General features: G+C 41.3%; 1 protein-coding gene across 1 annotated transcript; it reads right to left on the bottom strand.

Annotated features, from left to right (window-relative positions):
- Positions 1 to 263: 263 nt before the first annotated feature.
- abcg2d (ATP-binding cassette, sub-family G (WHITE), member 2d) lies at positions 264 to 19424 on the bottom strand. The gene is made up of 16 exons (XM_042094133.1): positions 19261 to 19424; positions 17485 to 17713; positions 15643 to 15702; positions 15108 to 15222; positions 14722 to 14874; positions 12169 to 12326; positions 11858 to 12009; positions 11535 to 11624; positions 10973 to 11223; positions 7930 to 8012; positions 3758 to 3847; positions 3430 to 3554; positions 2611 to 2765; positions 2204 to 2293; positions 1791 to 1888; positions 264 to 743 (listed from the first exon to the last, which is right to left on the bottom strand). Exons 2-16 carry the CDS (start codon positions 17694 to 17696, stop codon positions 596 to 598), a joined length of 1980 nt encoding a protein of 659 aa, XP_041950067.1. The 5' UTR covers positions 17697 to 17713; positions 19261 to 19424; the 3' UTR covers positions 264 to 595.
- Positions 19425 to 19908: the final 484 nt, after the last annotated feature.

The following is a 19908-nucleotide window of genomic DNA, read 5'->3' as shown; positions in this document are numbered from 1 at the left end:
TAGCTTCTAACCCACATCTTCATGCAACAAAGACCTATTCCGGGTTAGTCTTTTTGGCAAGTCTGTCATCAGGAAGCAATGCTACTCAGTCAAAATAGTAAAACTTAACTTTAAAGAGATGGTAGAGCACACAAGGTAAAAAGAGAACTTAAATAAAGATTTCAGAAAATCCTGAATACAAAATGCACTTCAATTTGACAAAGTAACAACTGTAACAAAATATGCAGAAAACAGAAAAATTATCTTCAATATAAAAGGCACTTTGATTTGCTGTATATACATACATTATTCAGATCAATGTTTTTAAATAATTTGCTAACATTTGGCATAGAACCAGAACAAAAAGCATATTAATTTGTAAAGATAAATAGGACACCCTAAAGTAACAAATATACTGAGATTACATATCAAAGTGAAAATGAAGACATTTCAGAACAAAAGCAGTAAAACAAATGGTGTGTAAACTCCCACCCCTTGTGTTCCGTGCTGAGCACATGGGCAGTTTGATTTCCTCTCTCTAGTGCAGTGTGATGGGCCAAAACAGCAGAGTAGCTCAGCTTGAGTGACTACTGGAGCGTCTGCATCCTCCGTGTGATCATGTGAACTTCTTCATGAAGCGCAGCTTCACATAGGCGATGGTGAGGAAGATGACGGTCATCACTACCAGAGCCACATGGTTCTCCCATAGGCCCCATGTGGAGTAATTAATGCCCTGGGCCTTCAGGTGCTGCTCACCTGTGCAACTACATATGAAAAGGACCAGCATTTAATAGGTTATAACACACACAGAAGGACTTGTAGGACACTATACAGAATCACTTTTCAGACACCATTGGTCAGTGATGAACAATAGCAATGCTGTTTTGGTAAATCTCTAACATTTAACAGTATTTTTAACATACTAACTATGTACTTGATTTAGAACATGCAGTATAGTGTTACACATTTGTCAGTATAACACAGCACTTTTTCTGTACTTACAGTACACAACCATGATTCCAACTCCAACCATAACTGTAGCTTCTCTATAAATATTAAGTATGCCAGTCTGTACTTAATGGAATAGTTAAATAGTCAAATGATTGGCTACTTAAAGTGCGAGTAGTCTACTTCTGGTTCTAGACAGGTAAAAATGTATGTCCACAAACGAGTTTCTAGGAGTGCTGCTTGAGTGTTGAGATGTATATAAGTATAAGTATATACTCTTTTGATCCCGTGATGGAAATTTGGTCTCTGCATTTATCCCAATCCGTGAATTAGTGAAACACACTCAGCACACAGTGAGGTGAAGCACACACTAATCCCGGCGCAGTAAACTGCCTGCAACAACGGCGGCGCTCGGGGAGCAGTGAGGGGTAAGGTGCCTTGCTCAAGGGCACTTCAGCCGGTGCCTACTGGTCGGGGTTCGAACCGGCAACAGTAATTCTGAGGCACTCATAAGGAATATAAATCTAAAAAGCCTTTATTTTAAACTTGGTTATCCATTAAAAAACATGCCGGGACCACTTTACAAATATCTGCACATTGCTGCAAATCGGTCAGTAGAGGGCACCAGAGAGCTATTGAGCACACGTCTAACTTAAAGTAGAGAGAACTAAAGGACAGGAATTTAAAACCTTTAAAAGGAGAATCATGTCACCCTCATTGAAATCCTTCATATTTCAGATGACTACTGCTTCTAGAATCAACATGCGTATATTTGTGCACACATATCTATGGTTAAGTGTGCCTGAACGTGTGTGTGTGTGTATGTGTGTGTGTGTGTGTGGGCCGGCCCTGTGTGCACTTACGTTAGCTCCATAGGATTTATAGTGCAGTTGTTCATGCGAGAGGTGACTGAGAGGTTCTTGCAGAATTCCAGACCCACAAACTCATTTATCTCCAAAGCCTGTTAAAATGGACATGCCAAACACAAGAAACTCTTTATCGGGTTTTCATTCAACTCTTTTCTTCACCGTGCTTTATCATAAACATCTCAATATGGTATATTAATACAATGCTTGCTAGATTTGACAAAAAGTGTATTTGACTATGATCCCAGAATTACGATATGATACACCAAGGATTTGACTCAGGTGAGCTTTCATGTCAATTTTGGTTGTATCTTTTTTCATACTTGTTCTAGTACCTCATCCTATTTTGTATGATTTTATTGCTTTGCATCATTGTGAAGGGGCGAGCAATGTCTGTTAAGGCTACTTACTGTTAAGCCATAGCGAGGAATACTGAAGTACTTCAGCCAGGACAACCAGTCCATGATACTAGTCAATCTCACCAGCAGACCAGAGAATATCTACAGGACCAAAAATGGATTTAGTACCCGAGAGTACAGATTTGAGGCAAAGTATATTGTAAATGGTCATGATATTTTGCGAAAATCACAGCAAATATTCATGTCAACATAAGAACTTACTAAAATGGGCTAATCTGTGATGTACAAAACAAACCATGGAAGACATATTGCACCAGGTCAGCATGCTTTATATGTTTAAACATAAGCGTTCTCTATAGTATCCTATTGCTTTATAATATCCTATTTGGTTCTCTGCTTTTGTCAGAAAACCCTGTGTTGAGTGTAAGCAATGTTGTTGTGGTATCTGAAATGCACACCATCATGAAGACGAAGCTGATGGTCATGAAGATGTTTGCGACCGCCACCACGGTCTGGTCAGCGGAGATGGCCATGGTCATGGCTGTGGCGGTGTAGGCCACCAGGGTCACAGTGAACATGAAGATGAAGAAGGCCTCAGCAGTGGGCTTGAACCCTGTTAAATAACACTACAGTTTTAACTCTGAGTACAACTCTCAGTGGGCTTGAACCCTGTTAAATAACACTACAGTTTTAACTCCGAGTACAACTCTCAGTGGGCTTGAACCCTGTTAAATAACACTACAGTTTTAACTCCGAGTACAACTCTCAGTGGGCTTGAACCCTGTTAAATAGCACTACAGTTTTAACTCTCAGTACAACTTTCAGTGAGTTTTTTTTTTAATGATGGACTTTGGACTGTCTGTCTACCTCCGACCACTATGCACTTTATTAATGCAACTCAACAATGCACTATATATACTATATATAGTGCATTTTGTCTATATACTGTGATCCCTCAGAACTATGAACTTTATTTGCTAATACACCTTAATAATGGACTAACATGATCATACTGCATTCTGTGTTTTTATGTCTTTTTAAGCACTGTTATAAAGAAAAGCACGTTTAATGATTGCCCTACTGGTTAGATGCTAAACTGCATTTCGTTGTACTTGTTGTCCTTACTTGTGCAATGACAATAAAGTTGAATTGAATCTAATCTAAATCAATGAAATATCAACATTATGCAATCTATAACCAAGTAAAACACACCTGAAACAACTAAATAACAGATTTTTTTATCAGCAGTTACCAACCAAAACTAAAAGCAGACATACCAATCATGAAGTACACCACACATGTGAAGATGACCGATGGGAATGTGCGCAGAGTGAGGATGTCTGACAGAATCTTGGAAAGAAAGTAGACCGAGATTCTGTAGTAGCCGCTAGTGTACTCGTGACTGAAGAAAGAGAACACAGAACGTCTTAGAGACTAAGGATCTAAATCTTCCAATAGAACAAAGAATGTCTCAGAGACTGGGGATCTAAATCTTCCAATAAAACGCAGAAATATTTTAGTTATACATTCTTTAAAAGGTGACTTGTTTAAAAGTGGGAATTTGTTTCGCCCACTGGCAATACATTGTTAAGTTGCAGTACATACATGAAGAGTTTCCTCTCAGTGATGAAGAGCTCAGCAGCTGATAGTGTACTGAAGCACTGGTTGGTTGTGATGAAAAACAATGCACCGAATCTACAGGAGAAAATCAGCCCTCATTATGAAACACCCCTACGGCACTACTAAGACACTGGACATTTTTAATGGGCAATATCTGCTATATACTGTAATGTACATTACACCATTATACTTAGCTTTGGACTCATGTATGTACAGTTTAAAGCAGCATAAGGGAATGTGAGTTTAAAGTAAATAATGTAGATTAAATAAATGGAATGCAAAATACTGACAGTGCAGTTGGACATAAAACCTTTATAGAATGTAATGTATGTGTTGCCAATATAGGCTAGTTGACAATGTGCTGTGAAAGCTTTAACTACCAAGCAAATAACCTGGTCAATATCTACTTCAGGCACAAATGATGTTTTGCTGTTTGTTTTAAAGATCTTGTATTCTGGCAAAGGAGCCTCATGTTGTTGTACATACACCACTATTCAAAAGTTTGGGTTCACTCAGAAATGTCCTTATTTTTGAAAGAAAAACACTGAAATTTCAATTAAGATAACATTAACTGACAGTGCAGTTGGACATAAAACCTTGATAAAATGTAATGTTGTATGTATTGCCAATATAGGCTAGTTGACAATGTGCTGTGAAAGCTTTAACTAGTGATGGGGACGAGACCACCTATGCCGAGTCCGAGACAAGACCGAGTCTTTGAAGAGTCGAGACCGAGTCGAGACCGAGTCCGTTGGTTTTCAAATACAGTCGAGTCCGAGTCAAGACCGAGTCTTTGAGGAAGCAAGTCCGAGTCAACATGTCAGTTTTCATATTCATGATTTAATATCACCCCAATTAATAATCAACAGTTAGGCCCAGGCTTGGAATTTCACCATTTTAGGGGCAAGGCCACTTGGCCTTCAGTTGGGCATATTTGGTGGGGGGCACCAAGGCCAAAGTTAACTATACAGTAGTAGGCTATAAAAATAATCAAAGTTGTATTTAGCCTATTCACAGCAGTAGACCTGAATCACTGTATGAAACATTACAAAAACATGACATATTACATAGAACTGTAAATCATCTGATCATCTAATATTTAGATGTCTAGGCTATATTTAATATTTATATTTATTTTATATTTGGCCTATTATGGAATGATGTATTGAACAATTTAAGCACAGCTCAGCTTTAAGAAACTGATGCAACCTAGATGCATGCTTAGCATTTTTTGATCATTAAGACTCCTTTCACAAACTCTTACTCAGCTGTATATCCTCTGATTTTAATATTTACCTATATCTAGGCAATATTTGTAACATTTATTTTGTATTTGGCCTGTTATGAAATCATGAAGAACGATTTAAACACATTTTGAAACCTAAAGACCAAAGTTGGAGACATGAATGTAGACCTTGCTGCAGATTACATTTTTAATTTAACCGGAATACTCTGGAACGGCTTACTGTACAGGGGAGTGCTTTACACCTTTGTGTTCGGTAAGGTCTGCTGTTTATTCTGATATATGGTTTGTCATGTATTGAACGAAGGGTTCGTGAAGTATTCCACCAAGATGAATGGGTAGGGAGATGGGTGTAGCACCTTATGTAGACGTTATGATTAAATTTAATTATATTATTTACTTTTCTCACGAACCGTTCACCACAGCAATTAGCGGCTAACATTGTTTAAAAGCTGAGAAAAAGCTCTTTCATGTGATGTGATACATGTGCCTGTGTGATGAGTAGGCTTAGCGATTGCGAGTATTTCAACTGAGAAGAATGGGTGAATTTGGACGCACTTTCTGTCTTGCCATGTGCTGTCATTTTCTCCACTGTGTAAGACTGAATCAGTTTGCGCTGTGATGCTAAGATTATTTTGACAGGCTATAGGCTAAATAAAAATCGCTATTAAACGGACGCAAAGCAGAATATTGAAAGAAGGGGGCATCAAGGCCAACAAGGGGCAAAGACGTGGCCGCCATGAAATTTCATTTTGATTTTTTTTTTTATATGAACATAAAAAAATGCGTTGGTCTCGAGGACTCGGTTTGAAATTACGAGTCCTTCTCCTCCCACTGTGGTCCGAGACCGAGTCAAGACCAAGTCTTTGAAGGAACAAGTCCGAGTCAAGTCCGAGAAAGCAGAAATCGGTCTCGAGACCGGACTCGAGTACTACATCACTGGCTTTAACTACCAAGCAAATAACCTGGACAATATCTACTTCAGGCACAAATGATGTTTTGCTGTTTGTTTTAAAGATCTTGTATTCTGGCAAAGGAGCCTCATCTTGTACATACACCACTATTCAAACGTTTGGAAGAAAAACACTGAAATTTCAATTAAGATAACATTAAATAAATCTGAAATACAGTCTAGACATTGTTAATGTGGTAAATGACTATTCTAGCTGGAAACGGCTGATTTTTAATGGAATATCTACATAGGTGTATAGGCCCATTTCCAATCACTCTTACATTCTAATGGTACATTGTGTTAGCTAATCGTGTTAAAAGGCTAATTGATGATTAGAAAACCCTTGTGCAATTATGTTAGCGGAGCTCAAAACTATTGTGCTGATTAGAGAAGCTATAAAACTGGGCTTCCTTTGAGCTAATTGAGTATCTGGAGCATCAGCATTGGTGGGTTCGATTATACTCTCAAAATGGCCAGAAAAAAAGAACTTTCTTCTGAAACTTGACAGTCTATTCTTGTTCTGAGAAATGAAGGCTATTCCATGTGAGAAAACTGAAGGTTTCCTACAATGGTGTGTACAGCGAACTGCACAAACGGACTCTAACCACAATAGAAAGAGAAGTGGGAGGTCCCGGTGCACAACTAAGCAAGAGGACAAGTACATTAGAGTCTCTAGTTTCAGACTCAATTGGCAGCTTCATTAAATGGTACCCACAAAACGCCAGCCTCAACATCCACAGTGAAGAGGCGACTCCGGGATGCTGGCCTTCTAGGCAGAGTGGCAAAGAAACAACCATATCTGAGACTGGCCAATAAAAGAAAAAGATTAAGATGGGCAAATTAACAGACATTGGACAGAGGACAAGTGAAATGATGCTGGAGGAGTGCCTTGATGAAAGCAAAGTTTGAAGGACAAAATTATTATTTCAAATAAAAATCATTATTTCTAACCTTGTCAATGTCTTGACTATATTTTCTATTCATTTTGCAACTCATTTGATGAATAAAAGTGTAAGTTTTCATGGAAAACATGAAATTGTCTGGGTAGTGTACATCAAATGCACAGATTACAAAATTGAGTTAATCAATGACTTAGGATTAGTCTAGTTTTTACATTCCTACATATTTGTTAAACAGTGACAAAACATATCAAATTACAATTAATGGATTTTTCTAAGCTAGACAGAAAGTTAAGTGACATACTGGAGTGAAATTCAAATATAAATCCTTTCATTTAGACACTTCAGGCGTGAGAGCTACAAGACCATGAGCCATTAAAGGGGTGGAAAGAGCTGGTTCATTTGATCATTGTGCACACATCAGACAACATAAATGTGTGTGAATGTATAAAACTGTGTGTGTGTGTGTGTGTGTGCGCACGCGCACACACATGTGTAGACTTGCACCTGTATGTGCTCCACTGCACCTCAAAGCACAAGTAATGGGGCCAGTAATTGCAGTAATGTGCATTGTGTGTGATTAGGGTAAGAGGCTTACACTTGCCCCTTGAAGAGGGTCCCAAAGGGTATGTTATTCAGCTTATAACACTTCAGGTTAAAGCATTTATCTAAGAACCTATTCCTTAACACTGCAACAGACTCTAATCAGATCAAATGCCCTGGCACTGGTAGACATTTTGACCTTTTGACAAAGTTTTGCCATTGTATCTGTGTACTCGACTCAGAAAACAGGACCACGGTCTGAATTTGTGAAAGGGTGGATGTTTTCATTTTAATTCCCTTGCTGTCTGCACTATTCAAGTTAATTTGGTAAGTTTTGACTGTAATCTTTACATGTAAGAGGACCCAAACATCTAATATTTGTTGTCACAATTTCAAGTATAGAAAACATTCTTGCTGAGAGATTCAAGTGTCTACTCTGCATGTAAGTTTCTTGTTTTTGTAGAATGTGCATACTTCATGTATATATGATGTGATGTTGTATCTTCCATTTGATTCTCACCTGTTCTGGATACCACCCTGGTCATCCTTCACACCAAAGAAAATAGCCCCCACAATGAGAGCGAGGAAAATGGTGACACCAAGCTATGGAATAATACAGAAGACAAGAAAGGTCAAAGGTTGTGGCATTTATGTCTCATGGGCAACAAGATGACATCTACTCTTAGCTGTTAATATCAAGTCTCGACTCTGGCCTCTCACACTCTGAGACCTAGGGTGGCCATTTCCATAACACCAAAAACACTTTGTGGCATTTAATGAGGCAAGAATAATTACATAGGACTCTGGTGTAGGCTTACTCCCAACTACAACACAATTTTGTCCATGATAGCTATAGTATCATGATACAGTGATTCTGAAATAGGTCTACTTTATTCATTTCAAGACCATTTGAACATGACATATCATGATGTATGTAACAAAAGAGGAACAACTATTCCTGAAAAGGCAAAAAGTGTTTATTCACAGTATTTGTATTTGTTCAATACATTGTGGTATCCGTTTCAAAAACTGACCAGATGAAAATGCCATAATTTGGCTCCGCGGACCAGCAGTCTCCTCGCCCATAGTTTGAGAAACGCTATGCTGCGTCCCAGCAAAGATTCTGAAGCGGGGCTCTTTAGGGCCAGTGCAAGTTCAAAGAGGAGGACACAAATGACCGTCCCTACGAGACCTGAAGTGGGGACGGACTGAACTGAGACCAAATGAGCCCCTAGCTTCGAACCTAGCCCTAGCTTTCCAATAGAGCAAAGACCAGGATGGCTCACTGAGCAACTTGTGCTGTTTGATGAGCATGAGCACTCAAGCCTTAGTGACCCCTTGATAGTTGGTGAGGGCAAGGGAAACTCACTATACTAGTGGAGTGATTGTACAGTGGCTGACAGCTCCGAGTGTGGAAGGCCATGTTGTTTCAGCCCTTGTCAGCCCATGACCTTTTCGGTGACATGCTGTGCCATGTCCCTTTAGCAATGATAATGTAGCTAGCATGTTACATCACAGCATTCCATGAGATAACAACAAAGGGATCCCGGGTTTCTGCCCAATTGAGCACCGACAGCATGTAAGGTAACATGTGACTGTCATGATGCTGGAGGCACATATGACCTAAATGAAGTCAGTTAATGTGTGAAGAAAGCAGGAACACTTGCAGTGAGGGGCTGACATGAAGGATTAGTCTTCCAAGAATGTTGGCGTATCTGTGGTGTTGTTCACACATAAGGGGAGTAGGGGAGATAGGGGTGGCTGGGTATGCTTTTTTTCTGAGAAATGTTCCCACAGCCACCAAGCCCCTCCACACTGAGACAAATGAAGACTGTGAAGTCAGGAGGAGGCCTAGTAGACAAAACAGCACAAACATACAGCACAACGGTGTGGATGGGAAGACATTTTAGCTGGTGGCGCAGCAGGATGGGGTGAGAGGGGAGGAGGAGATTTCGGATATAAAATAAATCTCCAGTCAAATGACCAGGGGTATGCAGTTAAATACAACCTCTCCTCCAGCAAATACAAACATGTACACACATACTCACACACGCTCACACTCTCTCTCTCACACACACACACACACACACTCTCACCTTCACTTCTCTCACATCACCCCCAGCACAAAGTTGAGAGACTTCAATCATGTGACACCAAACCACTCCCTTCTCTCCCTCCTCAACCCGTCTCGCCATGCCAACACCACACCGCACCACACCACACCGCACCACACCACATCACACCGCACCACACCGCAATACACCACACCACACCACAACACACCACACCACACCACAATACACCACAACACACCACACCACACCACACAACACACCGCACCACAACACACCGCACCACAACACAACACACCACACCGCACCACAATACACCACAACACACCACAACACACCACACAGCTCTCTCCCAACACCACCCCCCTCTGCCTGCCAGATATGATATCACTTCAGATCCAAGCCGAGGAGGGCAGCCAGGGGGTCAAGGCAGTCACCAAATCTGATTAGGAGGCCAGGACTGCCCGGATTAGCCTGGTTACTCCGCAGGCCCATTAGCTGCTCATAATGCTTCAAGTGAAGGCCCTAGTGGTTGGCATTTCACTGCCATGGAGGGAGGGGGGTAGGGGGTGGGTAGGGGAGGGGGCGCTGAGCGGCTAATGAGGCCACAAAGTCCCCTTTTCCGAGACGGCCAGGGCGTCGGGGTGGGCGATTAGTACCAGGCTTACCAATGAGTCACTTAGTCCAGCTTGGTAAGTCCTGTCATGAGGTCATCCGCGTCAGGAGGATCTCACAAAGGTGTTTCCTTTACTCTTCTGACTTCTTTCCTGCCTTTTAGGAAGGGGGTAGGGTGGTGGTAAAACATGTCTCTGTGTTTGGGGCCAAACAGTACCTCAGTCCATAAGCAGCATGGCATGATGGTAAATAGCTGCTCAACAGTCTCTGAGCACTCCGAGCATCATGCCTATGGTGATGTGATGCGGTACAGTGATGTTTTTTAACCTAGATTTGGTACTTTTGCAAGAAAGTTAAACCGGTGCCAAGGAAAACACGCATAAATTGCTAGAACAAATGTCCTAATATGCTCTACCTTGCACTCATAAGTTCTCCCGAGGGGTTTAGATGATCAGGTTCGACATTTTGACCCCAGGGTCGCACTCAGGCTGTGACCTGACCGGACGAAGCCATCAGCTCATTAGAAACAGAGTATTTCTCCTCACAAAAACATTGTGATGAAGAGAGTGTGTGCCCATTGAAACATATAGCTTCAGAGTCCTAAACAGTATATGGATATAATGTGGTTGTGTTGTCTTGTCTTGTATGTGGCTGAATCCTGAGGGAGCTATTTTTCCCAACCTCTGCATCTCTGACTGATGGCAGGAGTCTGCTGCTGTATACTGGGATTTTGATCTATTCTGAGGATTAGGAACCTATTGACCTTCCAAGTTGGTAAAAATGCTACTTTTCAGTGTCATTTTAGGTTGCAATATGTTGTACAGTTTGCTCTGTCAGTTTGCATCAGAGATGCAGAGATTTGACTATGTTGATTACCTGAGCCACAGAGCTCTGTGGGTTTAACATGAGGTTCTGGAAGGTTCTTTTGAGCACCCACTTCAGCTGATGGAAGAATGAGTTATTGTAGGTAACGGTGCGGGCCATGTGTACATTTCTGTAGTCTCTGCCCTGGGTGATGCGCTCCAGTTCGGCCTTGGTTTCGCGGGCGTAGCTGCTGTTCTGGTACTCTTCCACCAAACGGTCCTCAATACTCTGCCGGCTAGTGCTTCCCTCCTCAAAGTTAAATTCTAAAAGTCAGGACAAACATGGATCAGGCCACATCAAAGCCTCAGCTCGTGCCTGTTTTGAACATAGTGATTTGTATGGGCTTATCAGAACTGCAGATTATGAAGTAAGCACGGTGACATGTCAAGGTGAGATGTATTGCTGTGACAGCTTCACTGACACTATGTCAGGTACTGTATCGAATAGTAGCCAAAAAGGAAACAGAAATTAAATGTGCAGGGAATGTGGAAGGTTATAAGGTGGAAGCAGCAAAATATATAAAAGGAAGATATAAAACAAGTGCATGACATGACATGACATGACATAGCTCTACCTCCAGAGTTAAAGATGGTTGCTGTGGAGTCTCCATTGATGATATCCAGAAAGAAGTCTGCTGGGTTGTTATGGGCCTCGCATGCATAACCTGAGAAACAAGCAGATGGTGTGTATATTTCAGAGCTCTAACTGAACACATACCAACCCGTGAAGTAACAAGGCAGTTATTTTAGGGAAAACAACTGATGATGACACCATGGTTTCACTGTAATTTATTTTACATCCTGAAGAGGCATAGTCCTGAACTAAGCATTTGTGGTTGCAGCACAATAGTAAACTTAGCATTTTTGGTTGCAGCACAATAGTAAACTTAGCTCTGACCTATATTGGCAAAGTAGTCCAGTGCATTCTGGGCTGGCCCATGGTACACCTGTTTGCCACTGACCAGCAGAGTGAGGGAGTCAAAGAGGCGGTAGATGGAGTAGCGCGGCTGGTGGATGGACATTATGATGGTGCGTCCATGGCTAGCCATCCTAGAGGAACACATAAGAGTTAGATATGACATTCTTGTCAGAAATGACCTGGACAGTATCACTTCACATTAATATGTGGGCCCATACGAATGTTATGCTAACTGCTTATTAGTGGGTCTCTGTGTCTCTCTCTCTCTCTCTCTCTCTCTCTCTCTGTACCTCTTAAGCAGCAGCAGGACTGAGTTGGCTGTGCTGGCGTCCAGGCCAGTGGTAGGCTCATCAAGGAACAGGACCGAGGGGTCAATGACCAGCTCCATGCCGATGTTGGTCCTCTTGCGCTCTCCACCGGATATGCCCCGAATCAGCTGGGTGCCCACCTGCACACCACACAAGATCCCAAAACTCAGCAACACACACACAGCACATACACAAGCAGGACACTTAAAGCAGCACGCATCTGCTACACACTCATTTGGTCGATTTAAGTCTCATTGCTGTGTTGTGTTATGACCAGTGTTGCCACAGTTACCTTAATCTGATTACTGATTACTCCTTTAAAAAGTAACTTAGTTACTTTACTGATTACTTTGATTTTAAAAGTAACTAAGTTAGATTACAAGTTACTTTATTAGTTACTTTCAGCAGCTGCCGACAACACCCCCACCGCCTCAACATAAAAATGATAACCGGTTTTGCCAATACTGTAATGTCAACAATGTATAGCAGACATCCCAACCTAACCTACTTGGTAGGATACTGAAATTCAGATGTTTGTTCAATAATGTCTAGTCAGTACACCAAATAAGGAAGGTCTATATGGCAGTAGCCTTGGCAACTAGCCATCTAGTATAGGCCTGAGTAATATGCAAATGAAATTACACTTTACGTTAAACTCACCTCAGCAAGTCTTTTGCAATCATTTAACCCGCCGTGAGCAATGCTAAAGTCACTTTTACAAACAGTGCAGTGTGCAAGACTATCATTATGTTTTACTCTTATGAGACAATTGGGTACACTTTTGTGTAGTCTGATGTGAAATGGGCTTAAATGTTCCTTTTTGAGGGGCACTGACTCTGCCATGACACTCCTGTTCCTAGATACACTGACTGAACTGATTAATTAAGAGATATAAGCCCACCTACACTGAAAACTGATTGGTTGATTTAGCAAAACAGACCAGGATGCTCTCTGTCTTGGATGCACTTCAGGCACGCACACACCACTCCCACTCCTCTCTCTCTCCCTCTCCGTTGTGTGCGCGTTAAACTCAGATGCACACGCGATTTGAAGTCCGGTCTGGCTTGCGTGCTCTTGTTCGCATAGTTTCCGGGAGATTTTATGTAATTTGCAGGCGTCAGGAAGCCGCTATCAATATGTGGGACTTTGTCGCCAGCACAGAATGTACAATGTACCTTAATGTTGTCATGTTTAGCTGACACAAACTCAAAACAATGACTGTATAGATAAAAATGTGCATCTCTCTCCTCCCTCCATTGTTTACGTTTGTGTCGCTGCATGGTTTTACACACGAGTTGTCCTCATGCTGAAAACGTGAGCATAGCCTACATGACGTTAATCCCCGAGACAAGAAGAAAGAAAAGAATATATCTTTTTACTAAGGAAAATAACAAAAATAGTAACACACAGTGACTTAGATAAGTAACTTTAATCTGATTACTGGTTTGTAAATAGCGCGTTAGATTACTCGTTACCGAAAAAAGTGGTCAAAATAGACTAACAGTTACTGGAATCACTGGTTATGACTATTAGGTGCAAATTCCAATTCAAGATAGAAAACAATAAATTAGATTTTAGTTTTACCAGGAAAATAATGATACATACATGCATTCAGGTTGCTGCAGTAATTATTCCCTTATATCTTTATTCAGCCTTTTTAGTTGAAATGTACTTGTTTTGTTAATTAATTAAATTCTAACCTACTAAAAATACCAGCCTACTAAAAATAGATTATCAAACAGAAAAGCCCTGTTTCAGTTTACAGGGACAAACACTTGAAATAAATGAAAATGCTCTAACACAAGAGTATAACTCTAACACAAGAGTACAAACTTGTCAGCATGTCTATTCAGACAGAAAGGAATTTGATTATCTAATCCTACATTATAGATTAGATTTCACTTGTTGCTTTTTGCTGAGTGCCATGATTTTAAATTATGATGGTATTTCAGTTAATTCAGCTTATAATGGTTTAAGAAAAAGGAAGTGTGTGTGTGTGTGTGTGTGTGTGTGTGTGTGTGTGTGTGTGTGTGTGTGTGTGTGTGTGTGTGTGTGTGTGTGTGTGTGTGTGTGTGTGTGTGTGTGTGTGTGTGTGCGTGCGTGCGTGCGTATGTCAAAGACAGAGAGAGATGTCTTCTGTTTATGTGTATCTGGCCGTATGTGTATCTGGCCCTGAGAGATGGGTAGGACAAAGGTGATGAGTCTTTTGTGTGTGTTCAGTTATTTGGAACGGAGTTATGCAAGTGTAATTGTCTATGTGTTTACCACCTTAATGTGGACGTGGCTGACTTCCAAGTCTTTGTACAAATGCATGTGAGAATAGGCAGTGGTTGCATGTGAAATATCTCTCTCCAAGAGAAGCTTGTAAAAATTCTGTAACAGATTTCAGTTATTTCTATAACTTAATCTGCATATCCCAAGAAAATCAAAAAGTTAGCGTATCGTTCCTCAATAGTATTAGTCAATAATACTGAATAAACCATACAAGTGAGAGAGAGAGAGAGAGAGAGAGAGAAAAGCCCAGAGCGTCGTCACCTTTGAATCTGCCACCTTGCTGAGGCCCAGCTCCTGGATGAGGTGGTTGACACGCACCTCCTTCTCTCTCTGGCCCACTGAGGAGGGCAGACGCAGCGCTGCCGAGAAGCGCAGATTCTCCCTCACGGTCAGAGTTCCCATCACCACGTCATCCTACAGAGAGCACACGCAAAACAACAATACTCAAACCACTATATGGCAGACATGCCAGTGTAAAAAGACTCGATAGTACTGCATTTCACTATGGGTACTGTGTGAGTGTACTGCATGTAGACAGACTGCATTTCACTATGGGTACCGTGTGAGTGTACTGCATGTAGACAGACTGCATTTCACTATGGGTATGGTGTGAGTGTACTGCATGTAGACAGACTGCAACAGACTACCTGGACCACATAGCCAGACAGGCACTTAAAGTTGGGGGGCTGAGGTGCTCCATCTATTAGCACTTCTCCTGAGAGACCAGCTGGGTCCTTCCTGGCAGCCAATACATCCAGGAACCTTTACAAATGGGTAAGGGGAGATAACGTGAGGTGCACACAGATCACATGTTTTGGCCTCTGTGATGGCCTTAATTACTCTGCGGTCATGGAAGGGCTGGTGTATCCAGGTGACCTCTAGCATATGAGTGATGGCATTGCATAGGAAATAACATAAGTATATACTGTACTCGTTTGATCCAATGCACTGGATAATGCACTGGAAACATACAAACATGTGCAATGCACACACACATTGTGTACCTCCAGGGAAGCAGGTAATTCTAATCTAATAAAATATAAATAATAACATTAATGCCATCATCAGTGTGGGACAGATCAGTGCTAGTATGCAGGGGTACATATATGCATATGTTGTTTTAAAAACATAAATTTCATAAATGCTCCTAACGTTTACAGTGTCATGAACTCATGTACTTACGAAGACTTCCCGCTTCCTGTGGGTCCTAAAATAGCATTTAAACCAGGTCTCATGATCCCACTGGAACATGGAGAGGGAGAGAGAGAGAGAGAGAGAGAGAGAGAGAGAGAGATTTGATTAGAGTCAAATCACTGGTTTTGTCAAAAATTCCTCAGGTGCAGCAGGGCATGAGACACTTTCAGATAGTCATGTCCGATATTATCCATAAGATAGAATAAAACTAATTTTACTTTTCTTCACATTTCTGACAGAAAATATTTGAAAAACAATGAAATGGAAAAGGACAAAACCATACAGGGTGTGTTCAGATGAAACACAATCACACACAAAAAAATTCAATTTAAGTTCACACCCCAATCAAATTTTCACAGATCAAATTTTTAGATTTATTGAACAAATCTTTTGCTTCATGCCAAAATGTTTAGCTGCAGGGAGAAAGATTTAATTAGGCAGTTATTTGGCTAAAAGTGGTATAATCCAGCTTTTCAACAGCCAAGCCAATTACCTGGCCTTGGCCTCCAGGTGTCAGGAGGAGAGTAGAGCACACAGACCATCCTGACGCTTGGACTCACATTTATTAACTAAATATCATTAGACTTCATTTCCATTTGGCAGCCAAATGTTTCAGAAAAAAATACTTCTCACAGGTATGTAGCACAAGAATATACAAGGGGGTAATATACAAAATACTGAATAAAAGGATGTTACACAAGCATATGCATATATTGGGCATGTCTATCATGCAGCAGTATAACAGTGAATAATATTAATAATATTAATCTGCACTGTCAAGGTTTGTTTCTTGAGAAGGTACCAGAAGAAAGATAGAAGTCTGCCCCCCTGTTTAACAGGAACCATGCTGACGGTAGCCTATTTTAGTTGATATACTTTATAAATCACCCCCAACAGAGTAGATCAATACCATATATTATATGGCCTTATATCATAATTTCTGTAAAGTAAGTTGTGGACCACATGTGACTTTAAATATACCAAACTGATACGACAGCATAGTAAACAGGGCTTAATTTGTGGGCCAACTCATGCACCTTTAATTTTGAGCCTCTAGAGCTCCCTTACCTCTAGCATGGGCTCCCCATCTCTGGTTGGCTATTTGATTTAGTGCAATGGTATTATAATGTTTCTCTATGCTATATAACAGTTAGGCCACATGTTTTGTTGTAGCCTATTTATGTGTGTTGAAAATGTGGTGATGTACACTATGCATGCAAACATTCTACTAATATTTTACAAATTTAGCACTGGGCGTAGGCTAAGTAATAGTGGCAAGCACTTCTATTTTGTACATTCCACAGACCAGACTGCAAAGAAAAGGTCTATCAGGACTTACACAAACCAGCCCCAGAAAGAAGAAAGAAAAAAAGGAATTAAAATGAGTTAGAGTCTTGTTGCCTCTCACGTGACAACATTTAATTCCATTCTCTGGCAGGCTGCACTCTGGTGTATCAAAGAGATTATACGCAGGAAGGCATGCTTAATAGCATATAATTAACACTATGGAGAGAGGCAAAATGATGCATTCGAGCTGCCCTGGGAAACGTCGGAGGCATTTACTGCCATTGGGACAGGAACTGAGGATTTTCTACTGCGGTAGAGAGGGACTCACAAACACCAACTCAAAATGTATTCAATTACAATATCCTGTGCATCTACCATCCCTTGTGTTGGCTGTACTGTTGTGACTGACTCAGAAATATTGGTATAATTATGGTAATTTTCCAATTTCAGACAATAAAGATGACACTGACACGTGACATGTGAGATTATAAAATACAGAATATAAAGTGTATTTGTTAAAGACGGGAGCTATGCGGGACTGACCTGAGATCCACCAGTATCTCCTTAGTAGTGGTCTTCCTTTTACAGAGGGGGCCACTCTTGAGTACCACTTTGTACTGGATGTCGTGGAAGCTGACAACAGCACCACGCTGAGGCTTGCCAGTCTCCATGGTGATGACCTTGGGCCCTGCCAGGCCATTGGTGCGCTTGTGCTCCACCATCTGCATGTTGACATGATTTGCCCGATCCTCCATCTCCTACGGCCGTCTCCCTGTACCCAACCAAAATGGCAACTACAGTTACAGATGACAAGGCAACAGTGTGAAGGTAGCGCCAATCTGTTCCTATGTGGTACTTGTGAATCACATTTGGTCTTTGTGTTCACATCCCATTTGGTCTTTGTGTTCACTAAGACCTGTTGAACCCGATAAAGAAAATGAAAGGGTAACAGATGTGGAAGGTCTCTATTAATGACAATACAAACACCCATTTAAAAAGTAACTTTGGGCAAACCCAATAGATTAAACAGCAAGTTGACTGTAGAAACATTTCCTTCTCCTTGATACCTCCCCCAGGACTCAGGAGAGGCTTTCACCTGCGTCTGTTTGTTGGCAAGTTTACAAAAAAAACAACCCACACGGCTGAAAACATGTGATAAGATCCTTGATTAAGCTAAAAAGCTGGTATATTTAACATAGGGTGTTGATATTGAATTAACAGAATTAATTTGTCAGTGGCACTGTGGCTTAGTTGGTTAAAGCGCCTGTCTAGTAAACAGGAGATCCTGGGTTTGAATCCCAGCAGTGCCTTATCTTGAATTTCCCCTTGGGGATCAATAAAGTATCTATCTATCTAATAGCGCCTTGGTGGAGGTATGCACCCTACTGTGTCTCTGATGTTAACTTTGTCTTAGCCATGCGCCTTATATTACATATCAGCCATGCATATATGCAAGAGGACGTATGATTACCTCACCATGCATACCCATACCTTACAAAACATATACATTGTTATACTGTATAACTGGGTGTGTGAGCTGGGAGGCCTCATGATAGCCTATCAGTGTAAGGCATGCTTATAATAGAAATGCTTCTTGGTCAGAGGGGATAGAGGCTGACCGAAACTCCAAAATACTGATTGCCTGACCATTTTGAAATAAAGAACTAAATTCCTCAAGGACATTAAGCCAGTCTTTCACGTCTGAGCAGGAACACGAGATCAATTAGCAGTGTCAGTCAGGAGCACAGGTGGTCTATATGTGAACCAGTGTGCTTCATCCTCTGCTACCACCTTTCTGAAGTTCAAAGCCATGATTGTAACTATTACTGTGCAAGCTGAGCAGACGCAGACACTGGCTACATTGTTCACCATCCACATCTCCGTGTATTCAATTATGGGATGGTCCGAAATCAATGTCATGCGACCAAACTGCAGAGTCGAGAGTAGCGAGACTCGAAGGGGAGAATGGTTGATCTTGGGTGTCGTGCAAAGCAAAGTGACTCAATCAAACTATCTGAGTGACTCAATGAGACAGTAGCACATATATTTCCACACATGTAGCTTATAAGTTAAAGGTACAAAAGTCCCATCACCCTTCATTACGGGATAGTCAGCATGGATGACTTTGTTTTGAAAAGAATCACCTCGTCTGCAATCTGCATACGTCTACATAACCTTGCCGTATCAGTGATGCCTCTTGTAGGCTACTCAGCAATGAGTAGCCGCCTATATAGACGCGCGCTTGACACAGACTGATGAAACTGGCCTGCTGCAGACACAATCGCCTCACGAAACAAACAAAAAAAATACGTGTCTTACCTTCCTTGGAGCAAATTAGTTTTAAGTTATGGGCAAACTTTTCCTCGCAGTTGTTCTCGGAGAGTCCTTGTGTGGCGTTACTTGTGCCATTCCAGGCGTTGCTTATATAGACTCCAGAAATTCTTGAATTGAATGCGGAGATGGGAGGAGGTGGGCAGAGCACACATTCGCCTCAGATGATCGGATGAAGACGTCGGTGCCACAACCCCAGATAGGCTGCTATGATATAATGCTATATGGTGTAGATCTAGAAGGCGTGCTAATTTGTAAAGACAATAGCCTCAGGAAGCCTGCTTGCAATTTGCCACAGTTTATGTAGGCCTATAATTTAATTATTTTTGCTTCAGGCCTGTTATTGCAATCAATTTTGGTGGAACCAATGTTTGTTTTTGAGTAGCCTATACAGTGAAATCGGGGGCCAAGCAGCGAAGCTGCGAGGACCTCATTGTGTTTCTACGTTTTCCTATTATTATTATTATATGCAATGGAAGTCAATGGCAGCCCATAGAACCGTCTGGTAAAAAGTTGGGAAATTTGGCACACTAATTGGGGACGGTCCCATGATTCATGTCACCAAGTTTCATGTCGGCAACTCGAACCCTCTAGCGCCACCAACAGGCCAAAGTTGGAAGTGTGTTCACTCACGTA

This window comes from Alosa sapidissima, chromosome 1 (genome assembly GCF_018492685.1).
Source record: "Alosa sapidissima isolate fAloSap1 chromosome 1, fAloSap1.pri, whole genome shotgun sequence".
NCBI lineage: Eukaryota > Metazoa > Chordata > Actinopteri > Clupeiformes > Clupeidae > Alosa > Alosa sapidissima.
This window is presented reverse-complemented; position numbering and strand designations above follow the sequence as displayed.